This window comes from Populus nigra, chromosome 19 (assembly GCF_951802175.1).
Source record: "Populus nigra chromosome 19, ddPopNigr1.1, whole genome shotgun sequence".
NCBI classification, from domain to species: Eukaryota; Viridiplantae; Streptophyta; class Magnoliopsida; order Malpighiales; family Salicaceae; genus Populus; species Populus nigra.
In genome coordinates, this window is record NC_084870.1 from 1,974,703 (window position 1) to 1,995,929 (window position 21,227).

The window sequence follows — 21,227 nt, forward strand, 5'->3', positions numbered from 1 at the left end:
ATTTCCTTCGGCTGCAGCATCTATGAGTCGAGGGAGCAAGTTTTATCCCGTGATTTCTTCATTTATTCTTTTCTTTTTTCCTTTTAATTCACCTATAAAAATATTCCCGTTTTTTTATTTTATTTTTTATTTGCGTTCTTAAATTTATTTTTTATTAAAACAAAAAAATGAAAGTGATAACAAACTGCCCATTAATTAAGCCTATCGATAAAATGAAGTGCATGGAGTTACTGGTTTCCATGTTTTAGTGGATCTCCATGGACTTGGACCCACCTTGTTTGGTAATTAACCCTTCATTAATTAACTCATGCTTAAGACAAGCTAATCTAGCAATACGAGGTGCTCGGTCCCTTTTTACCCTTCATTAAGACAGCATGCAGTTTTAGAACTCCAGCCAGTTTGACCTGGAATCTAGGTAATTTGAAGTATAAGCCAGATTGTATTTTAATAAAAATAAAAAAAAATTAATTTGGTATGATCCGTTTAACCGGACAGCCTAATTAAAATCCGTGTATTTTTTTAAAATGATATTATTTTTATTTTTTTGTAAAATAAAAAAATAAACCCGTTGTCTAAGATGTAGTATGAATTGAAAACTACGATAAAAGATCATGAAAATTCTCGAGGCTGTTTCAGTCAATCGAGTTTTCAAAATGTCGTATGGCAGACCAGGACAAGCATAGAGACCGAGACCTCCGCCTTGTTTCTTTCTCCTCCATCACCACCATATCACCTTCATAACATAATTATCTTTACCTTCCTTTCTGACAGAACCAGAACTCGACCAAACCCAATTAAAAATTCTAACGATTGTTAGCCCTAAGAGTAAAAAAATCGATGCAAAGACCGTATGCATCTTGCACCTTATGTCATTGTTTATTGTAGGTGTAAAAACGAAATGCCACCAAACCTCAACACCTACAATCTCTGTCCCTTAATCTCCACTTCATTGCCCCAATTACCAAGAATGAAAACCCCACCACAACTTCATCCTAAAAGCCCCCTTTGATGATCTTCCTTAAAGCTTCTGTTTCATGCCCTCTTATTTTTTGTGGGTTTTAAATGAAACATGGTACTGGATGTTAAAAGACCCACCATGAGCAATAACAGGAGGGGGTTTTATGTTAGAATGAAACTATTACACAGACATGCTGGACTTCAACAACAAGAGAAGAAGAAGAATCTTTGTTTCAAATATTACAAATGGCTTCTTTGGTTTTCTCTTCTTCTATATTTCCTTAGCTCTTGCTTCTTCACCCACAAACCCATTCCCCTCTCCAAAACCCATGTCTCAGAATCTAAAACTGTTGTTTCCCGTGCCCTCTTTGAATCCTCAAACTCCACTTTCATTCAACAGAGCAAGAACATCAATCGAGGTATGTTGTCACTGTAGCTATAGAACAGCTTATTTATGTATTTTAGACCAATGATTTTAATTGTTTCCTGTTTTGTTTTGTATGATTACAGGATTATTAAAGGATTTGAAGGTATACATATATGAGTTGCCATCAAAATACAACACGGACTGGCTAACAAATGCGAGGTGCAGCAACCATTTGTTTGCATCAGAAGTTGCCATTCATAAAGCACTATCAAACAGTCTTGATGTACGGACGTTTGACCCATACGAAGCTGATTTCTTCTTTGTTCCTGTTTACGTGTCCTGCAATTTCAGCACCGTTAACGGGTTCCCCGCAATTGGTCATGCAAGGTCCTTATTATCCTCTGCGGTGCAGCTCATTTCCTCTAACTATCCATTTTGGAACCGCTCTCAAGGATCTGATCATGTCTTTGTTGCCTCTCACGATTACGGCGCTTGTTTCCATGCCATGGTATGTTTCAGAAGCCTTTCAAAACCATCAAAAGTTTATGTTTCACAAGCCTTTCAAAACCATCAAGAGTTTCGAACCTTGATGTTTATTCCATCTTTTGATGTGTTTTTTGATTTGGTTTTTGGCTGTTTCTTGACGTTCTTGTTAAGGAGGAGAGAGCTATGGAAGATGGGATCCCAGAGTTTTTGAAGAGGTCGATCATATTGCAGACTTTTGGTGTCAAATTTAACCATCCATGCCAAGACGTTGAGAATGTCGTGATACCACCTTACATCTCGCCGGAAAGCGTACGGACAACCCTCGAGAAGTATCCGCTGACCGGCCGGCGGGACATTTGGGCCTTCTTTAGAGGCAAAATGGAAGTGCACCCCAAAAACATTAGTGGACGATATTACAGCAAGTAAATAAAAAATCAATTTCCTAATCAATCAATTTTCAAATTAGATAATTACTTAACTACCCTTGATAATTTTCTATTCGTTTCTCTTCCTCGCTGATCTTATTTGTTTGAATTTCTTTCAGGAAAGTGAGGACGGTGATATGGAGAAAATACAGCGGTGACCGGAGGTTTTATTTGCAAAGGCACAGGTTTGCCGGTTACCAGTCAGAAATCGTCCGGTCAGTGTTCTGTTTATGCCCCTTGGGATGGGCCCCATGGAGCCCAAGGCTGGTGGAATCTGTTGCATTAGGGTGCGTGCCGGTCATAATTGCGGATGGCATCCGGTTGCCCTTCCCCACCGCTGTCCGGTGGTCGGAGATATCCCTAACCGTGGCCGAAAAGGACGTGGCCAATCTAGGAACTCTACTCGATCACGTGGCAGCTACCAATTTGTCAGCCATTCAGAAAAACTTATGGGGCCCAGATGTTAGGCGGGCCCTCCTTTTCAATGATCGAGTGCAGGAAGGCGATGCCACGTGGCAGGTGCTTTATGCCTTGACACAGAAACTGGACAGGTCGTACAGAACCGTGAGGCTTCCAAACCAATAGTGGTTCGACACGTGGAAGGTACTATTTTGGGGACCCAAGTGCCAGCTATGAGGGTCCGCTTTTGCCAGCTAAGAAACATGGAGCACAGCTGGATTTTTAATGTGTTTCTTGGATTGATCAAAACTACGGGAATTTTTAGAGGCAACGAGGTGGGGTCCAGCCTATGCAGAGATTAAGATTATCTGCAGAAATTTTGTGTGGTCCCGTGACTTGCTCGGTGAGTTGGCTGACTGTGATTGATGGGGCTGAACGGTACATATAATCGTAAAGCAATACTGTAGATGATGGAGAGGTTTATGTTTTGAGAAATAATGAGAGAATAAATGCAAAAATAGGCCCTGTAAATACTCTAATAAGGAGTCGAAGTCGATTGCAATTTACTGAAAACCCAACCCGGTATCAGACTTTACTATTTCATTTGTTTTTTTAAATCAAATTTATGTATTTTTTTATTCATTTATATTTAATCTTTGACAATGTGGCGGTAAATATGATAAAGGGCTGGTATGATATTTAATATATCTCTTAACATGAGAGATGCTTTATAGAACCTTGTTTATATTTATTTATATGACGGTCGCAGCACATTCATTGCAGCTTTTGAGATGTTTTAGGACCGGTGATTTTTGTTTTTTTTTTTTAAAAAATCGGAGGTATTTTTATGTGTCAAGACTAAGAAAGTTGTGCCAGCTTGAAGCCATTTTATGAGTAAATGCATAGCATTAAATTCGTATTAGATAGGGTTTAAAAGGGGACGTTTACATTATATGATGTTAGAGCCCTAGATAGCAGCAAGAAAGAGTAACATTCCATGAGGTTAACGATATAGCTAAAAGGGGCACGCACGCACGCACGCACGTGAGTGGAAAATCTAAGATTTTAAAACTTTTTCGACTTTGGTGTAAAGTGGATTTTTTTAGGCAAGGGCAAGGGGTGCCAATGAAGTGTTAAAAGACTCGGCAGATGAGGCGTGTCAGAGCTCTAATGGCAATTGTGGGGCGGCAGTGGAGGGTGTCAGATGGTCACGGTTCACGGATATGCTGTCTCGGACAAACCGAGCCACACCGGACACCGTTTCGCCTATTTCTTTAATGCTTAAACAAATGCGTGAAGCCAGTGCTGCTGCTGCTGCGTCCTCTCATGGTGGGCACTGCGTAGGTGTGCAATTAAGTGGCGGACTTCAATTCAATTACAAAACTGTTTGGTAGGCATATTTATAACACCGACCCATGGTTAATTCGGTCAGCCGGATCACTTTAAAGCATAGTTATCGAATCTGATTCCGAGTCCATCCGTGAGTCGAGTTTCAGAAAAAATTAAAAACAATATTTAAAATATTAATATTTTATATGAAAAAATTAATAAATAATCTATATTAATATATAGGGTACATATATTATAAATAATAAATTTTAAAAATTTTTATATTTCACATTGAAAAAATAATATGTTAGTATATTATTTTTTTAAGTTGAAGGTATTTAAATTAAAATTTTTTTTTACTCCATATTAAAAAAACATAATTTTTTTTTAATAAATATAGAGTATATATACTAAATGACTTCAAATCCTACTTTTAAAAAATAATTTTTTTTTATCAATATAGAGTATATATATTAAAGGCTTCAAATCACATATTTAAAAATAAAATATTATTCTGGTATTTAAATAGTGAGTTAATAACCAACTATATATATATATATATATATATATATATATATATATATATATATATATATATATATATATATATATATATAAAAGATCTCTAGTTATGAGAAAAAATACATTAAAAAAAAGGTCTCATTGAGTTTTTCCGGATCACATGAGTTATGGCTCAACCCGACAAGTCTTTGCTTATCCCAGTCTTTTGCCTTACCCGAACTAGTTCAGTTTATCAAGTCAACTGAGTCCTGGATCAATCCGCGCGAACCAGTCCGGATTTAATAATTATGATTTACAATATACTTCAAGCTTTTATAATTAAATTTAATCAAGAATTTTTAATGAAATCTTGTGTTTGAAATTCTCTTGAGTGTTAAGAATTAAATTTTAAATGAAATTTAATATTTAAAAATGTTATAAAAATAAATAAATAATGACCCCCTTGATTTGCAATTCTAAAAAGGATAAATTTAATATTAAAATTATTTTTTTAAAAAATACTTATTTAGTCTTCTTCTTTTTTAAAATATATTTAAAGAAATAAGATAAAAATAATGATGATAATATGGAAAATATATTTAAAGAAATAAGATAAAAATAATGATGATAACATGGAAAATAAAATGAGCTGAATTTTATATTTTTAAAATATATAAATTTAATTTATTTATTAATTGATTCCAAATAAAACAATATAAAAACTTTTATTTTTTTTCTAAAAAGCTATCAAACAATATCATTTTTATGTGCTTGAAAAAAACTCAAAATGTCATTCTAGTGAAAAAAATAATCAGTTTTTTCATTTACCTGTCCCGGACCAAGGCTACCTGAGGCTAGGCTAGGTCTTTTATTAGGATGTGGTGAATTCCTATTTGAGTGTCGCAAATAAATTAGTCATGAACGGAATAAATATAAAAAATAAAAAACCCTTAAACAAAAAAAAATGCAAATAAATTAACAATTTTATGATCCAATTAAGCAATTCTCAAAGATGAAGGGAATATAAACGACATGCTTGTTTGGGCTAAAAAACAAGCTCGTTGAAACGAGAAAAGATTTAATATATTTTTAAATAAAAAAATATTTTAAAAAATAATTATTACTATATTTCCGACTATCATTTAAATCAAGTCATAGAACAAAAAAAGCTAAGCTTGCTAGTATGTTTTACCGCTGGGGCACAAGCACCATCCAGACCATGACTAGGTTGGGAGTTGCCCATATCAACCGGATATTAATGTTATTTTGATGCAAACTATATTTTTTAAAAAGTTATTTTTTTTATTAAAAATTATAATTTAATATATTTTAAATCGTTTTGAGACATTGATCTCATCAACCGTAACCACAGGCTTCTAAATAAACTCAAAACGAGCGAGCTTGTGTTTGTTGTAATACAAAGTGATAATGTTTCCTTTGCAACCTTGTAAAAAAGATGATAATGGGAAAATAATGCTATTAGGGTTTCTTTCGGTGATGTACTAGAAATCAATAATTGAGATTAGAGATAACAGTCTATTCTTTTCAAACATTCAGCTAACTAAAAGAAGACAAAGACAGCAGTATTTGATATTTCACTGGATTATAGGCCTGCATCAGTTTAATTTGTTCTCAACCTCAAAAATAAATATTTAGAATTTAAAAAACTATTTAGTATTGTTACGAAACTCGAGTCAATTTTAAAATTTTTTAGTTTGATTCCATACCTATTTTAAAACTAAACTCTATAAAAGTTGCTCAAACATAATTTTATCGATTTTGTCAATTTAAAAATAACCTGATTGATTTGTAAAAAAATTAAAGATAAAATTTAAAATAAAAAAAATATTTGAGAATTGTTTTAATGTAATTTAGTTTAATGTAATTTGAGAATTATTTGAATTTAAAACAAAACTATTTGAGAATTGTTTTAATGTAATTTAGTTTAAGTTGATTTATTCAAAGACAACTCAAATGATTATTAAAAAAATAAAAAAATAAAATAGACAAAATTGAAAAAGAAGTAAAGGTTGAATTGAAAAGAAAAAAGAAAAAAGAAAAAAGGAGCTTCATTTCACATGAATAATAAGACTTCACAAAGAATCCAAGCTTATTTAATTAGTATAAAAGGTAAGGCTGGTAATTTTTTTTAAAAACTAAGCCTCGTCAATGAATAACTGTGGTGTGTGTGTGAGTTCACTGTGGACTCTCAAGTACATATTACAAAAAATAGTTGAGATGCTGGCTTGTGGTTATAGTTGAGGCTTAGTTTTTTTTTTGAAAATTTCATGGGCTTTCACTATGGCTCTGGATTGAGGTTATAACTGATGCTTAATTCCTTTTTTTTTTTTTTTATAATTTTCACGCGCTTTCACTGTGGCATGTGTGTGAGTACACTGTGGACTCAATTTCCCGTGGACTCAAGTGCTCGATTTGTTGTGTTCTCGCATGTCTTTTCTTCATCTTGACTGAAAAAACAGCGTCTGTAAGGCTCGGGTTTGATGACCCTTTTTCCCAGTTGCATGCAGGCTTCTAGGCGTGTCGTCCTCTTATTGAAGTGGCTTTGGTGCTTCAAAGCTTGTGATAATGTCTGTTGATCATGGCTTGGCTCTTCTTTCATTTGAGACTCCTCTGCTGCCCCGAGGCTTTCTTCTCTTGCGACGTGGCTCTTTTGTTTGATGGGAGGGCGGGCATTCCATCAATACTGCATTTCATGATGGTTCATTAAATGCACACTCGCTGGACGTGTACTTTCTCTTCTCCTTTTGGTGTTTTGGAGGCTGACTATTTTTATCCTGGGTTGCATTAAGGAGGACGATTGCCGATTTTGTTCATGGTGTGACATTGATCGGTTGGTGTCTAACAGCCTAGTTATAGCTTCCCAGATCTCTTTCTTCTCCTTTTCCTGTTATGGTTCTGTTAGGAATCGACCACAATTGAGTTTTACTTCTTCTTTGGTTTCATTGCCATTTGTATGTGGGTTTTATGGTTTTCTCGTGCCTTCTTGTTTGAGCGGCTTCTGACATTGCTTCATTCTTTGATTTCTCTGAGAACCATTACAACTGAGAAGTCATTGGTTTGCAGGAGATTATATAAAATTTTTCATCCCTTTTTTTTGGTTTTGTTGATATTGGCATGCGAGTTTTTTTTTGTTTTTCCATGTCCCCTTATTTGAGTGGCTTCTGACATTCATTGGTACTGTGATTCTTTGAAGGCCATTACAATTGAGAGGTCATTGGTTTGCGAGAGGGTATATATCTTTCCTTCCTTTTAGAAAAAAAGAGACTCTTTTTGATGCATTGTTTTTGTTGTTTCACACTGCTTTAGAGTTGGTTTGTTTTCTGCACTTTGAATCTTTGCTGTTTTTTTTTTTTTTTTTTTTTTGTGGTCGGACAAAAGTTCAGCCTCTACTGATTCATCTGTTGTGATGCTCTCTTAATTTATAGGGCCTCTCATGGCAACAAAATGAAAATGACCACCTCAACAGACAAAACAATGCAACATCTGAACTAAGGTCGGTGAGAAAAGAAATTACAGAATTGAAATCCGACCTTGCCGGAATCCAACCAGCGACCTACAGCCCTCCGCTCCACCAACTGAGCTAAGATCGGTGATAAAAGCAAGCTTGATAAATATCAGTGACGGAATTTAATGATCGGAGACATCACAATTTTGGGCCATCTGTCATCTAGGCCAACCCTTTGTGCTCTACCGAATTATACTGGAAAATGGAATGCATCTGATGCGAACAAGCCATTGGGCCAGTGACCCAATGGCTCCGCAATACTGGTTTTGATTTTTCCCCATTTACTCGCTCTGCATTTTCATTAACAAAGTCTTCCTAAAATGTTGCTTCGTCTTATATGGATTAATCACCAATAAACATAGCTTTAATCACTAATCAACATCATCAACACATGTTTTAGAATATATATACACCGATTGTTTTGTTTCACTAATTAAGAAACTTTTTATTAAGTCCTTTCATGATTATATTTAATTCAACTTAATTTATTAATATGTTTCAACTTTTTATTATCCGAATTCAACACATGTTTTAGAATATATATATATATATATATATATATATATATATATATATATATATATATATATATATATTCTAAAATATGTGTTAATTTAATAATAACTCATATGATAGACAATTATGTGTTATATAAAAATAGATATATTAAAAATAAATACTTCGTATCAATTAAAAATTCTAAGTTTGGAACAATTATCATCGTATTGACAGCTTTGGTTATTTCTTACCCGTCAACAGAAAAACCGAGCCTCATGTAGTTCGAACTTCCAACTTCAGAGACTGTCTTCTCCAGATGGACCGAACATGACAAGGCCTCAAATTCTTAACAAACTGAGTCGAGAACACTAAGAACAATTGAGTTACGAGCCTTTTGAAGATTCATTAACTGAACAAGGCCACATTGATCAATTTATATCATGTTATCTCATCTCGAAGACATCGGCATATCTACATCTAATTCCATCTATCTACACAATAAATTATATACATATCATCTCTAAATTATCTACGCAAGAAATTAATTATTATTTCCTATACAAATTCTATACAGTACATGCATACGCTACTGTTGAAACAAAAAAATTGTAAAAAAAAGGAATAAATGTATAATCTGACACGTTTTTTCTATACACAGAACTAGTATTATTAAGTTGTGTGTGCTACTATGATTTTAAATATTTGTATAATGAATACATAAGGAATACAAATGTAATTTGACAGTATAAACTGTTTTTCACCAATAGAAATACTAATGGCCCTGGAAAATATAAACAGACACATCGACATATTAAAACTGTTGATACATTTCATAGAGCATTGGAGTTTTTCACATCTTAATTGCACTATTTATTGTGTTCAATGCATACAAGATCATCGATGAAAAAAATCCATCAATGTTTTCCCGAGAACTATAAAGTATTGTTCATTTCTTACTTGCTTTGTTTAGTACTGTTTAGTACATATGAAATCATCAATGATTAATGTACGTCAATATTTTCCCGAGAGCTAAGGTAATGTTCACTTTTCACTTGCAATATTTATTATTGTTTATTACATATGGGATCACTAACAGTTAATGTACATCGATATTTTCTCGAGAGTTAAGATAATGTTCATTTCTCATTTGTATTGTTTATTATTATTCTTTGTAGACACAGAATCGCTAACAAACTAAAAAGTAGTCAGTGATAGTTGGTGGGTTTCTAAAAATTTTAGATTAAATTGAAATTTCAATTAGACTTGATAGATGAAAACGTAGATGGAACAATTAAAATATTAATTTTTATTTATCATTGGTAAAGGTGTTAGTGATAGTTGGATGATTTCTGAATAATTTTGGATTAAATCAAAAGTTTCAATTAGACTTTATAAATGAATACAAAAATTAAAAATATTAATATTTAATTTATCGTTGTAAAGGCGTTGGTGATACGTAGCGTGTTTCTGAAAATTTTGGATTAAATTAAAATTTTCAATTAGACTTTACAGAGAAAAATGCTGATGAAATAATGAAAATATTAATTTTTAATTTTCCAATAGTAAAGACATCGGTAATACCTGATGTATTTCTGAAATTTTTTGATTAAATTTAAAATTTCAATTAGACTTGACAAGATGAAATGCCGACATAAACATTAAAAATATTAATATTTAATCGACAATGGGTAAAACTGTCGGTAAAAAACTTCAAATTAAAAGACTAAAAGTTCTAAAATCAGAATAGATAAACATATCTTTTCTTTTCTTTTCCTCTGCAACTTCTTCTCTCCTCCTCCCAAATCTTCATCTTTCTTTCTTTGTTCTCTCTTCTTCTCTCCTCAACTGATCATTCTCTTCTCTCCTCCTCTATGTGCACTACGTGCAAGTATGCCTTTTGTCTCTTCTCATTCTTTTCTTCTCTTGTTTTTTAATGATTTGTTCGGATGTTTTTTTCTCTTCTCAGGCTCGGGAAAACTCAATATTAAGATAAAATTCTTATTTTTCCTCGTTTTTAAAGTGTTTTATTTATTTTTTAAATATTGTTTTGTTATTAATAATTGTATAAATGTTATTAATTTTTTTTATATTTTTTTATTAATAATTGTATAAATGTTAATGGAATTTTTTTATTTTTTAAAATCTTTCTGTTATAAATAATTGTATAAATGTTGATGGAAATTTTTTATTTTTTAAAATTTTTCTATTATAAATAATTGTATAAATGTTGATGGCATTTTTTTTTATTTTTCTGTCTTAAATAATTGTATAAATATTGATGATTTTTTAAAAAAAATTGTGTTATTAATAATTGTATAAATATTATTGAAAATTTTTAAAATTTTCTGTTCTTTAATATGATTGTATATAGATTGTTGGAGTTTTTTTTTAAAATTTTTTAATTTTTCAATAAATTTAATGATTGTATAAATATTGTTGGATTTGTTTTTGAATGTTTATGTTCTTTAATAATTTTCGATGGATGATTTCTTTTAATGAGCTCGTCGGTAAATTTCATGCCGGCAGACTGTGAGTATTAATATCAATGAAAAATTCCATTATTAAATTTAAAAATTCTAGTATTTGTGTATTTTTTTTGGATAAAAAAGAACTCAATAAAAAAAATATTGAATCCACAACTACCACATATACATCTAGATAAATCTTCATAATATTTATACTGAAATGAAAACTCAAAAATCCTTCACGAACATAGTTATACGACGCAGAGTTGTCACAAACAAAAAGTTACTGCACTCGAATCCAAAATCTTTGACAACACATACAAAGGTGGTCTACAAATTCCAAACTATTGTCTCAAATGCTGTCGGGATGGGATTAATTTTTCGTCTCCTGGTTGAGGAAGCCCCAACTAAATTCCCACCAAGAAAACGAAGACCATAGAAACATAGACCTACCATAGATAAAAACATGTAGTAGCTAGCTTGAATCTTGTGACACCATAGCTTAATTTATGCATGGTTGTGGTCCAATTTGGTGTCACAAGATTCAAGCTAGCTAGCTTCTACATATTCAACCATAATATATAATGCATGTGATATGTCCTAAAATCCAACTCAGGTAAGACAATCGAATTTCACAAGCAGCTACAGTTCTTCCTGCGCTATTTTCGTTCTGTATGGAAAATTGAAAGTGGAAGAATGAATACTCGTATTCCATTTTTCTACGCAGGTCCGTCACTCTGTCCTTTCTTTGTCAAAAAAATTTAAGTGTTTCTGGAAAAATCCTAGGCACTATTGTTTTCGCTTGTACATACTTCCTGTAACAATTATACAAGAAGTATTTTGGGATTAACTTGTACATTATCGAAATTAGTTTTTTTTTTCCTTTTTTTTCCAATGGCAATATAATGTATTCAGAAAAATTTCTGATACCATGATTAAAACTATAAAAAGCATTGTTTTTAACTATATACGATGAGCTTAGCACATTGAGAGAGATGATAAAAATAAGTCTCCAAATTCACTCAAAAGAGCAATGCAACAAAGAAGTAATGCAGTTGGATATTTTGAGAGATGATAAAGCAGGCTTCCATTTTTTGAACTTTATAAAAGCAGGGTAATGCAAACAAAGCAATACGACAAACAACGAAAAGCGAATAATACTTCTTGGAAACTTGGACGATCAACAATTCTTGCACCCATTCTTGGCAAGTGGGACCCGTCTCAAGACTCTCCAACTCGAAGCAAACTGCTCATAGCTTAAAAAATGAAGAAAAAAAACCATGGAAACATAGCCCATAGCCGTTTAGATAAGACCATACTAAACACACTTATGCGTACACAATGAGTTACAGCTCTACTGATCGAGTTCGAATCTTTAACACTCAGGTGTTTGGGTATGGTCCCTTTTCCCATCCCTGCAATAGTCATAAACCAAGTAGTTCCTCTGCACCCATTCCATCACCGAGGACTGCTGCTGGCTCAAGCCACCGGAGCCGGATGGAGAAGCAGACGGTGGGCTGCAAGCGGCAGGCCCATCGGCGGTGCACCCACCGATTTTGAAGTTTTTGTACCTGCCAATGAAGGGTTGGTAGTTATAGTCGGCTTTGTATTTTCCATCCTCAGTGGCCCACGACGATGCATCCCAGATTGAGCCATATACCCACATTGGCCTTAAGGGAAATGTTGCATCGCTTTTTCTTGGATACCTTCTGATGGGAACATCGTCCACCAAGAATCTGTACGTGGTCCACATCATGATCAGACAAAGTTCATCAATGAAAGAAGAAAACCACTCAAGTACAACAACAAGAAAGAAAAAAAAATTGCATTTTGCATAAATTTAAAGTTCACGGACATCATAATTATTGAAAGCTAGAATTGTATTTTATTTTTCTAATGGTGGTAGGTACATAATGTTTGCTACTTATGGGAGACATGATTTTGTTGTATTCATTTATTTTATTAGATTCACCTTTCTTGTTACAATATCCTCTGCAATAATTGAAAAAAATAATAATAATTAGTCACTGCAAATTAAATTTGGTGCAAAATAATGCCCATGAGCCCCCCGAAATTTCCCTGGTTAATGTAACCCATTGGAAAAAGGAACTTTTATCATGGGCAGCTATCTGCCCTATATGGATGAGATATATGCATGGATTGATCAAATGAATAAATAGACTCCACTGATGAGGAAAGGGGAAAAGAAAAGAAAAAAATAATCCAACCACAAAATAAAAAAAAGGTTAAATATATATGTGTTAAAAAGTAGTAGTACTAACATGATCTCACTTGGGGTCCATAGAATGGCATAATTATGAAAATCTTGTGTAGGATCGAACCACAGATGAAACTTCATCTCTCTTCCAATAATGTTTCTATCCCCACTTCCTCTTATGTACACATTTGTCTGCAAAGTGTATGGCTTATCGGGAGTTGTTCCTAGGAACTCAATATCTATTTCATCATGGTCCCCAGGGTGGGCTTCATTATTCGAAAGCTGTCATAATAAAGAGCACAGCATGAGCAATACTAGCCAAGCACAAGCGCACACACAATATCTAGCTAGCTATCATACTGTGACTCTCACATAGAAAGATGTAATCACTCCAGCAGTGTAACCAGGTTGAAGCTTGATGGCAGCACCAAAGTATCCTGATCGATATGGATGAAGTGACTTGTAACCACTACCTGTTGTATAATTACCATTAATATTAATACAAGTAACGATAATATGCTCTCAGGTGTTAGTAGAGTAGAAGAAGCACAGGTTGCATTATAAGTAAGAAAATATAGTGGGACCTGAGCTACTATCAAGCCATATTGTTACGGTGCCTTGCTCTACTCTTTGATGCTGAGCACCCCAAAGGTTGCTATAGCCTTGATCAAAGCCAATTGAGCTTATTCGGGAGCTAGGATAGTAGCCAGGTGAAGGTGTGTTTTGAGCAGTAGTGATCATTAAAGGGATGATTAATAGAATGAGTGGAAGGTAGAGAAGAGAAGCCATTAAAGTGGGAATACTAAAAATGTGAGGACGTTGTAGAGATAATGGAACGAAGATGCGTGTTTAAGTGTAGAGCAACGAATTTAGCTAAGCATATGCTATGATATGGCAGAGTATGGCTATGCAATTGGTATAAATAGGGATATCGAAGACCCCACAGCACAAGTAAGGTGATGAGTTATAGTTGATGAGGAGACAAAAAATGTGAAAGATTGATGAAATGAGAAAGATTGGTTGACTTTCGCGTGCATATCCTTTTCCCTTTACTTTCCTCTTTATGAGCAAAACCCTATTTATGATAAGAACTTGTTGGTTAAAATGATTGCTCACTTGGACAAGCAAAGATCATGCATGGGGTTAGGTTTAATCCTATACACAAAGTAATTAACAAGCACAAAACCTCAAGCATGATTGAAGAACCCATGGATATGCGCTCTGAGAGTGAAAATTACTCAAATTGATCATGAGAAATGCAAAAAGATAGACGGAAGAGTGGTGAAATAAAGGGATGATACATTAGTCTCTCATCTAAATTGTGTCTTCACTGTTGTTTCTATTGCTTGCATGTAAACATGCAGAACCACAACTTTATATTATAATAAATTAAGCTGCCATATCGTTATTTAGATACTCTTGTCAATATATATACATATATCTTGACATTTCCTTTTGGATGTATACAGCCTGATATTGATGCCATTACAAATGTACATGATTACATTTCTTAAGCACTGATTTTATTTTCTTCTAAATCGTATTGCATTGATATCTAGCTAGAAATTAACTACATGTAGATGTTTTTTTTTCTTCATTTTCATATAATAATAATTAATGATAATAATATAGTTTCTTTACTATATGGGGAGGGCCGATATCGGAAGGATGGATTTATGGACCAACTCCTACCTAGAAAAGTCTTTGTTTATTGCCATCACTCTGATTTTAAATCCTTCATCAATTGAAATGTCAACTTTAGCATGTTTATTATCCTTGAATATTGCCATCCTTTGCGCAACCTAATTTTATAATTTATGTTTTTGTTATATTGATTTTTCTTCTTCAAAATAAACTCCAAAAAATAAATAATAAAATATTATTCAAGCATCATAATTTTTTGCCTTAGCTCAACAAAGGTTAATGCTGCTATATTCTCTCTCGTGGAACCTTTCCTTAACGACGACAATCTCAGTAAGTAAAAGCTAAGGAACTAGCTAGGAGTCAAGGCAGGCAGGTGTACCAAAATATGGAGGTAAGTTATTCGAATCCATTTCTGCTCAACTGTCTGTCTGTCCTTGATGTTGTAATAATTTAATCTTCTTAATTACTACATGCGGCGATTCTTCAAGACTTCACCTTGTTTTTGTTCTCTCTGTATTTGTTTTTCCTCGACATGAAATCCAGCTGATATTTTGTTGAAATGGTTGAACAACAGCATGTTTGGAACTATCTATAACTGCTATTAAAGTGTGACAATTGATAAAAGAAAATGCTACTGACCACCTTTTTTTAGACATTTGACCACGTACTGAAGTTGCAGACAAGAAGAGACATAAATAACTGTGGACAATTTCTTGGAGCAAGTCCACTAAAAAGTTGCTTAAAGCAGGGGACTTGCTGAATTTGCTGCTTGGTGGTGATGGGCAACAAAGATTTGCTTAGAAACGATCGAAAACGAAAAAAAAAAGTACAATAAATTAACTAGAAACATGCGGAAATGAGTAGGAGTTCTTCTTAATCTATAATGAGTTGCTAGTTGAGATGGGTTATCTTATTACCGGTACTATATGTTTATCCAATTATCATTTTTATCATGCTACCACAAGAAAGATATAATTTTTATGTGCATACCAACATATGTATTTCTTTATGAATATTTTTTTTGTAGAAGATGCATCGTTACAACATTTAGATAGATCAATTTTTTTTATATATTTTTACACCTCTTACATGAACATCTAATAACGTCTCCACTAATAATTCTTGGATTAGAAATATGGTGTGTAATTAATAAAACCATAAACCTCATTACAATAATTCATCATCTACAACTCCTGAGGTGAATCTTGATATATCCATAAACGATTATCCATTATATATATCAAACTTGTTAAATAATGATGACAACATATATTAATTAACCATGTTAACTAAATAAATTTGCAAATATATTAGCTTAGCTCAATTTTATTAAATCTATTTTAATAGTTCTCTTAATTTATTATCAATTATATATAAACCCATTAGATAAACCATTATTTATTTTATCACAAAACACAAAAGTAAAAAATTCGACATAAATTAATTTACAAACAAATATAATTTTACAAAATCTAAAACAAACCATAATATGTACAGATTATAAATTCATACAATAAAATTGTATGAGAAAAAACTATGAAATAAGTAAACACTCATACAAAATTCATATACTACAAAAAATGAAAAAAAAAACATTTAAAAATTGTGTTCAAATAAAAAAAAGATAGATTTGCTTATTTTAAGGTGGAGAATCCTTAATAAAATTTGGATCAGAACACGAATATTGCCAAATGAAGTGTTATGGTGGTTAGATTTATTGTGGGAGGTTGACTTGTGTTGAGATGGAGGGTTGACTTGTTGCAAGAAAACAATAAATTAGGAAGAAGGAGAAATGAGGGAGGGGGAGAGGAGGTTCAATCACCAAATCATAAATTAAATATTACCGATAAATTTACCGATGAATTATTACATTGGACATTTTATCAATCATTGTCAGTAAAAAGTGTCACGTCACAGTATGATTTATCTTTTTGAATCTCATTATAATATCATCCATAATTCTATCAGTATATATCAATAGATTTTTTTTGTCAGTATATTTATGGATGAATTTTACCATAAGGTTTATTCCATCAGTAAACTTGATGGTAAAGTTTTCTAACGAAATTATCCAAAAGAATTTAAAAACCCATTTAATTTGGTTATTTTCGGATCAATTTTTACAGAAATTCTAGATATTTAGTTAATATTCTCAGCCCTCTAATAAATATTTAAATAATAGATTTTTTTCTCTCGGAACTTCTAGGCTTTAGAAATGGAGGGAAGACTACCGTATCATGTAATCCAAAGGCCTATTGATTCCCAATATAAAGAGAAAAGTTATTATTTAAGTTTGTATGTTTATGATTTGTTTTTTAGTTAAAAGCAGAAAAATAATTTAAACCAAATTGTAAATAAATATCCATAACAAATGCAGCCTTAAACTATTTTTCGGTTACTTCATTTATTTATCATCTCTGGTTTTACTTTTCTTCAACTATATCATTGTTTATGGTTCACCAAATGGTCAAAAAAGAATATTGAGTTACTAATTACATGCAATAAAAGGCAGCTTTCATTTAGATTTGAATTTAACTAAAATAAGCTATATACCAAATATATAATTAATATTTAGCCATATCGTTCAATATACAGTACTTTGAATGGGATTTATTTCTCTAAAAAAATCCTTTCTGTGCTTGATTTCCGGCTTAAGTCATGTGACTTCCTGCCATGGATGGAAGCAATGTTTTATTTTTTTATTTTTTTTAGTAATCATGGGTGTTCAATATGAATTTACAGATACTTTCACTGATTTTTTAAAATTTTAAAGTTAATAATTACATAAACTTCCAATAATTCTGATGTTTATAAAAATTAAACTAATAATTTATAGAAAATAAATTTAAAATCTAACTAAAATTAAGATAAACTCCTCAAAAATGAGATGAAAGCAATGTTTTTCTGCCAATGGTGAGAGTTAGAAGACAAGCAGTGTGTATCATCAATTCATATTTAAATCAAATTTGTTAGGCTATAACTTTCAAAGCCATATTTTTCATCGAGCTCGCATGAGCCTCTTTTGGAGACCGCCCTATGGAAATTAGACAGAAGGGTCTATTGTTTCGCTCGGCCGCCAATGGCCTACTGATTGAATGCGTGGGCCTTGTTGGCCGACAGATCGAAAACTGGTCTGGGGTGATTAAGGATTGTACCTTCTTGTATCATTGGAAGCCAATGAAATTAATGACATTCAACAAGTTCACGATTACCAAAAGTTTATTTGATCCTTCCACGTTACCTTTGTTTATTATAGTTGTCTAGATATAGAAACCTCACAATATCAAGAAAAAACTATAATGCTTAATTAATTGCTTAATTTGATAAAATAAAATAAAATTTTGTTGATATAAAATGATTAAGTATCAAGATATCAAAATTAAAATTAAAATAATATAATGATCTGAAGTCAATCGGCAATGGCAACTTGGTTAGCACATGCACCATACGCGCTAGTTAACATGGGTTATTCGTGGTTTTCTTCACCTTCTTTTCTTTGGGATTATTCTGGTTTTATGATGTGGATTGTAGATTTGATGGTTAACACGGGTTGATTTGAGTTTGTTTTTTTTAAAAAACAAATTGAATAATTCTTTGGTCCCTTCCTTTAATATTTGGTTGGTCTAGGAATTGGGCTTCATGATATTTTTTGTTTTGCCTTCCATTAGTTATCTTGTTCATATGATTCAGGTTGCAAGGCTTGGTGATCTTTCCTAGGTTTGTTGGTTTTTTATTTCATCTTTCTATATTAGGTTTATTGGGAATTGAATTTTATAATTTTTTTGGGTTATGTTGGCCTCACAACCCATAACTTGGGCTAATTAGGAATTGAGTTTTGTAATTTTTTTTCTTTTGCTTTCTAAAGGGTTGTCACATTTTCATGACTTAAATCATGTGTTTGATGTTTAAACTGCAATTTACTTAGGTATTTTTTGTCCAATTTTTAGGATTTGATATTTTGTTTTCCTAATTTTGACCTTAAACATTTTTGTTTTGATTTGTTTTTATTTTTTTTAATTCTTAGATGACTTAGAAATGTATTGAATATCTTTTTAGAATCATGGTCTTGAGATGTGTTTTTATAATATTGGCAAGTATTTTTCCTGCAAATATTTGTTTTAGATTTTTTTTACATTGATTTGTTTTCTAGTTTTGTCATTGAGTATTGAGTTAGTTTGGGAATCGTACTGTATAATTATTCTTATTTTACTTTATATTAGATTATTACATTCACATAATTTTAGGTCGCGGGGTTTGATGGGCTTCCCTGTAGGTTTGTTGATATTTTTTGTGTCCCTTTTGTTAATTTTTTTTATTTTGTTATTCTACATTGAATTTATAGGGAATTTAATTTCATATTTTTTTCAATTTGTTTTTTATAATGTTATCCATATTTCACGAATTAAGTTTATAAGTTTGACATATTAACTTGGGTTGACTGTGATTTTTTTTTTTGTAATTTTATTCAATTTCATCGTTCACATTAAGTTAGTTAGGAATTGAGTTTTATTATTTTTTTTTTGCAAGTGTTCTTTTTCTACAGGCTATCGTGATTATTTTTTATTTATTTGATCAATTTATTATCGTTGTCTTTTTCATTATATAATTAAATAAAACTAACTTATTAGATGTGGTGAGATTTATGACTCAAGATGCAAATCGTTTTTATACTTTTTTTTTTTAAACATGCTTGCACACCTGAAAATCTTTTTTTAACTTCGAATGAAATTTTTTGCACGAGCAATCTAGCAAATTTCTTATGATGAGTTCAATTAACATGTAGAATATGGTGATGAACTCAGGTGCTTCAAATCATAGCTCCGAATTCAAATTTTCTTCTCGTATGTGGATAACCTCCACCATCTGTACTGTTTGATGCTTATAGCATCGGCTCCATGAAGCACTACTTTAATCTCAATTTGCCTTTAACTATTAAGAGTGACTTTTGATTGAGATGAAGATGAGCAAAGGAACAAAAAGCAAAAGCAAAAAAAAAAAACACGAGTGGCTTATCTGCCAATCCTCACACTTGATGATAAGATATGTACGGAAATATTACTGGTGATCTTTGAATTATTGATCTTGTTTTAAAAATTTAAATTTCTAATCAAAACATCTATAAACTCCATGCCAATCAAGATGTCAGGAGGCAATGACGAGATAAGAGATTCTATCCTCCCCCAAATCATCAAATATCCAATCATTTATTTTCAATTAATAATTTATGCGTATATAGCTAGGTTGATGGACATGGATAAGAACAAATTATAAAGAAAATTACGTAGAAATATTTCATTGATTATTAGCTAAATTAAATGAACACTAGCTAACTAAGAGGGGAAAAAAGAAGAAGGAAAAAGTGGAATCGGAGAGGTAGAGGGAGATAGAATTCGATGGGTATGATAACGAAATTCAAAGAATTATATATCTTTTGACATTTAATGAGATAAGAATCTTAAACTTACTCTAGCTAGCTAGTTAGGCAGCTATGAATCAGTTTTAATTCCATGAGCCTTTTGTTTTAGTTTGATATGGGTATCCGGATCTACGCGTATCTCAATTAATTTTATAAGTTTTGAAGTTAACGACCATGTAAGTTTACAATAACATCATATAAATAATCACATGACTCAAATATAAAATCATATAAAAAAACAAACTTTTTAACCCTAAATTTATATAAGTGAACTTCTTGGACATCCATAAACGTTTTAATTAAACAGGAGAGTGTTGAAAAGCCATGTGTTAGAGTGAGCAATTTGGACAACAATTAATTCCTCTTGAATTAATTTCATCCTGCGCACAATCCTCATGGTTTGATGATCTTTCATACCTTCAAATTAATTAATGAAAACTCTAAATTTTTAATCACTTTCTTATCAATTCGACAGGAAAAAGAAAATCATTTCCTGTTCCTGGATAGCTCCTTTATAAATTTTTTAGCCGTAAAGCAAGAATAATTCTCAGCTTTTTTCTTTTCTTGCTATTCTAATTTCTTAGAAAATTAATAATCATGTCTGTTCAAAGTCTTGTGTGTTGAATTAATGATGGTTTGATCACTTTCATTGAAATAATAAAGGAGCTGGTATTTCTGTTTTATTTCTATTTTTTCAAAGAATAATTAAAATGTTAAAAAAGCATATATTTATAATACTCAATGGTTAATTATTAATACTTATTTTGATAAGAAAAACGAATAAAAAGATAAATACAATTGATAATAATAATAATAATAATAATAATAATATTTTTATTTAAAATAAAAAATATTTTCTAATTCTCTCTCATTTATTTCTGTCGATCTCTTTTATTTATATCTGTTTCTTTAATGATAATGGCTGCCCCGTAGACATTGCTTTCACGTTATCTTTTGTGAAGATTGTATGATCAACGGTCGTATAATATGACATGA

At 31.8% G+C, this 21,227-nt stretch overlaps 2 protein-coding genes and 1 long non-coding RNA gene across 3 annotated transcripts; 2 read left to right on the plus strand and 1 right to left on the minus strand.

The window, feature by feature from the left end:
• The first annotated feature begins 653 nt into the window (after window positions 1-653).
• LOC133679981 (probable glucuronoxylan glucuronosyltransferase IRX7) lies at window positions 654-3,280 on the plus strand. Its single transcript, XM_062102746.1, has 4 exons — window positions 654-1,376; window positions 1,468-1,832; window positions 1,982-2,232; window positions 2,355-3,280. Exons 1-4 carry the CDS (start codon window positions 1,070-1,072, stop codon window positions 2,818-2,820), a joined length of 1,389 nt encoding a protein of 462 aa, XP_061958730.1. The 5' UTR covers window positions 654-1,069; the 3' UTR covers window positions 2,821-3,280.
• A 3,507-nt stretch (window positions 3,281-6,787) lies between these two features.
• On the plus strand, window positions 6,788-9,000 carry LOC133679105 (uncharacterized). Its single transcript, XR_009836103.1, has 2 exons — window positions 6,788-8,253; window positions 8,750-9,000. It is a non-coding gene; the product is annotated as an uncharacterized LOC133679105 (long non-coding RNA).
• Window positions 9,001-12,015: 3,015 nt separating this feature from the next.
• On the minus strand, window positions 12,016-14,104 carry LOC133679680 (xyloglucan endotransglucosylase/hydrolase protein 31). The gene is made up of 4 exons (XM_062102351.1): window positions 13,756-14,104; window positions 13,544-13,644; window positions 13,236-13,453; window positions 12,016-12,689 (listed from the first exon to the last, which is right to left on the minus strand). Exons 1-4 carry the CDS (start codon window positions 13,958-13,960, stop codon window positions 12,329-12,331), a joined length of 885 nt encoding a protein of 294 aa, XP_061958335.1. The 5' UTR covers window positions 13,961-14,104; the 3' UTR covers window positions 12,016-12,328.
• Window positions 14,105-21,227: the final 7,123 nt, after the last annotated feature.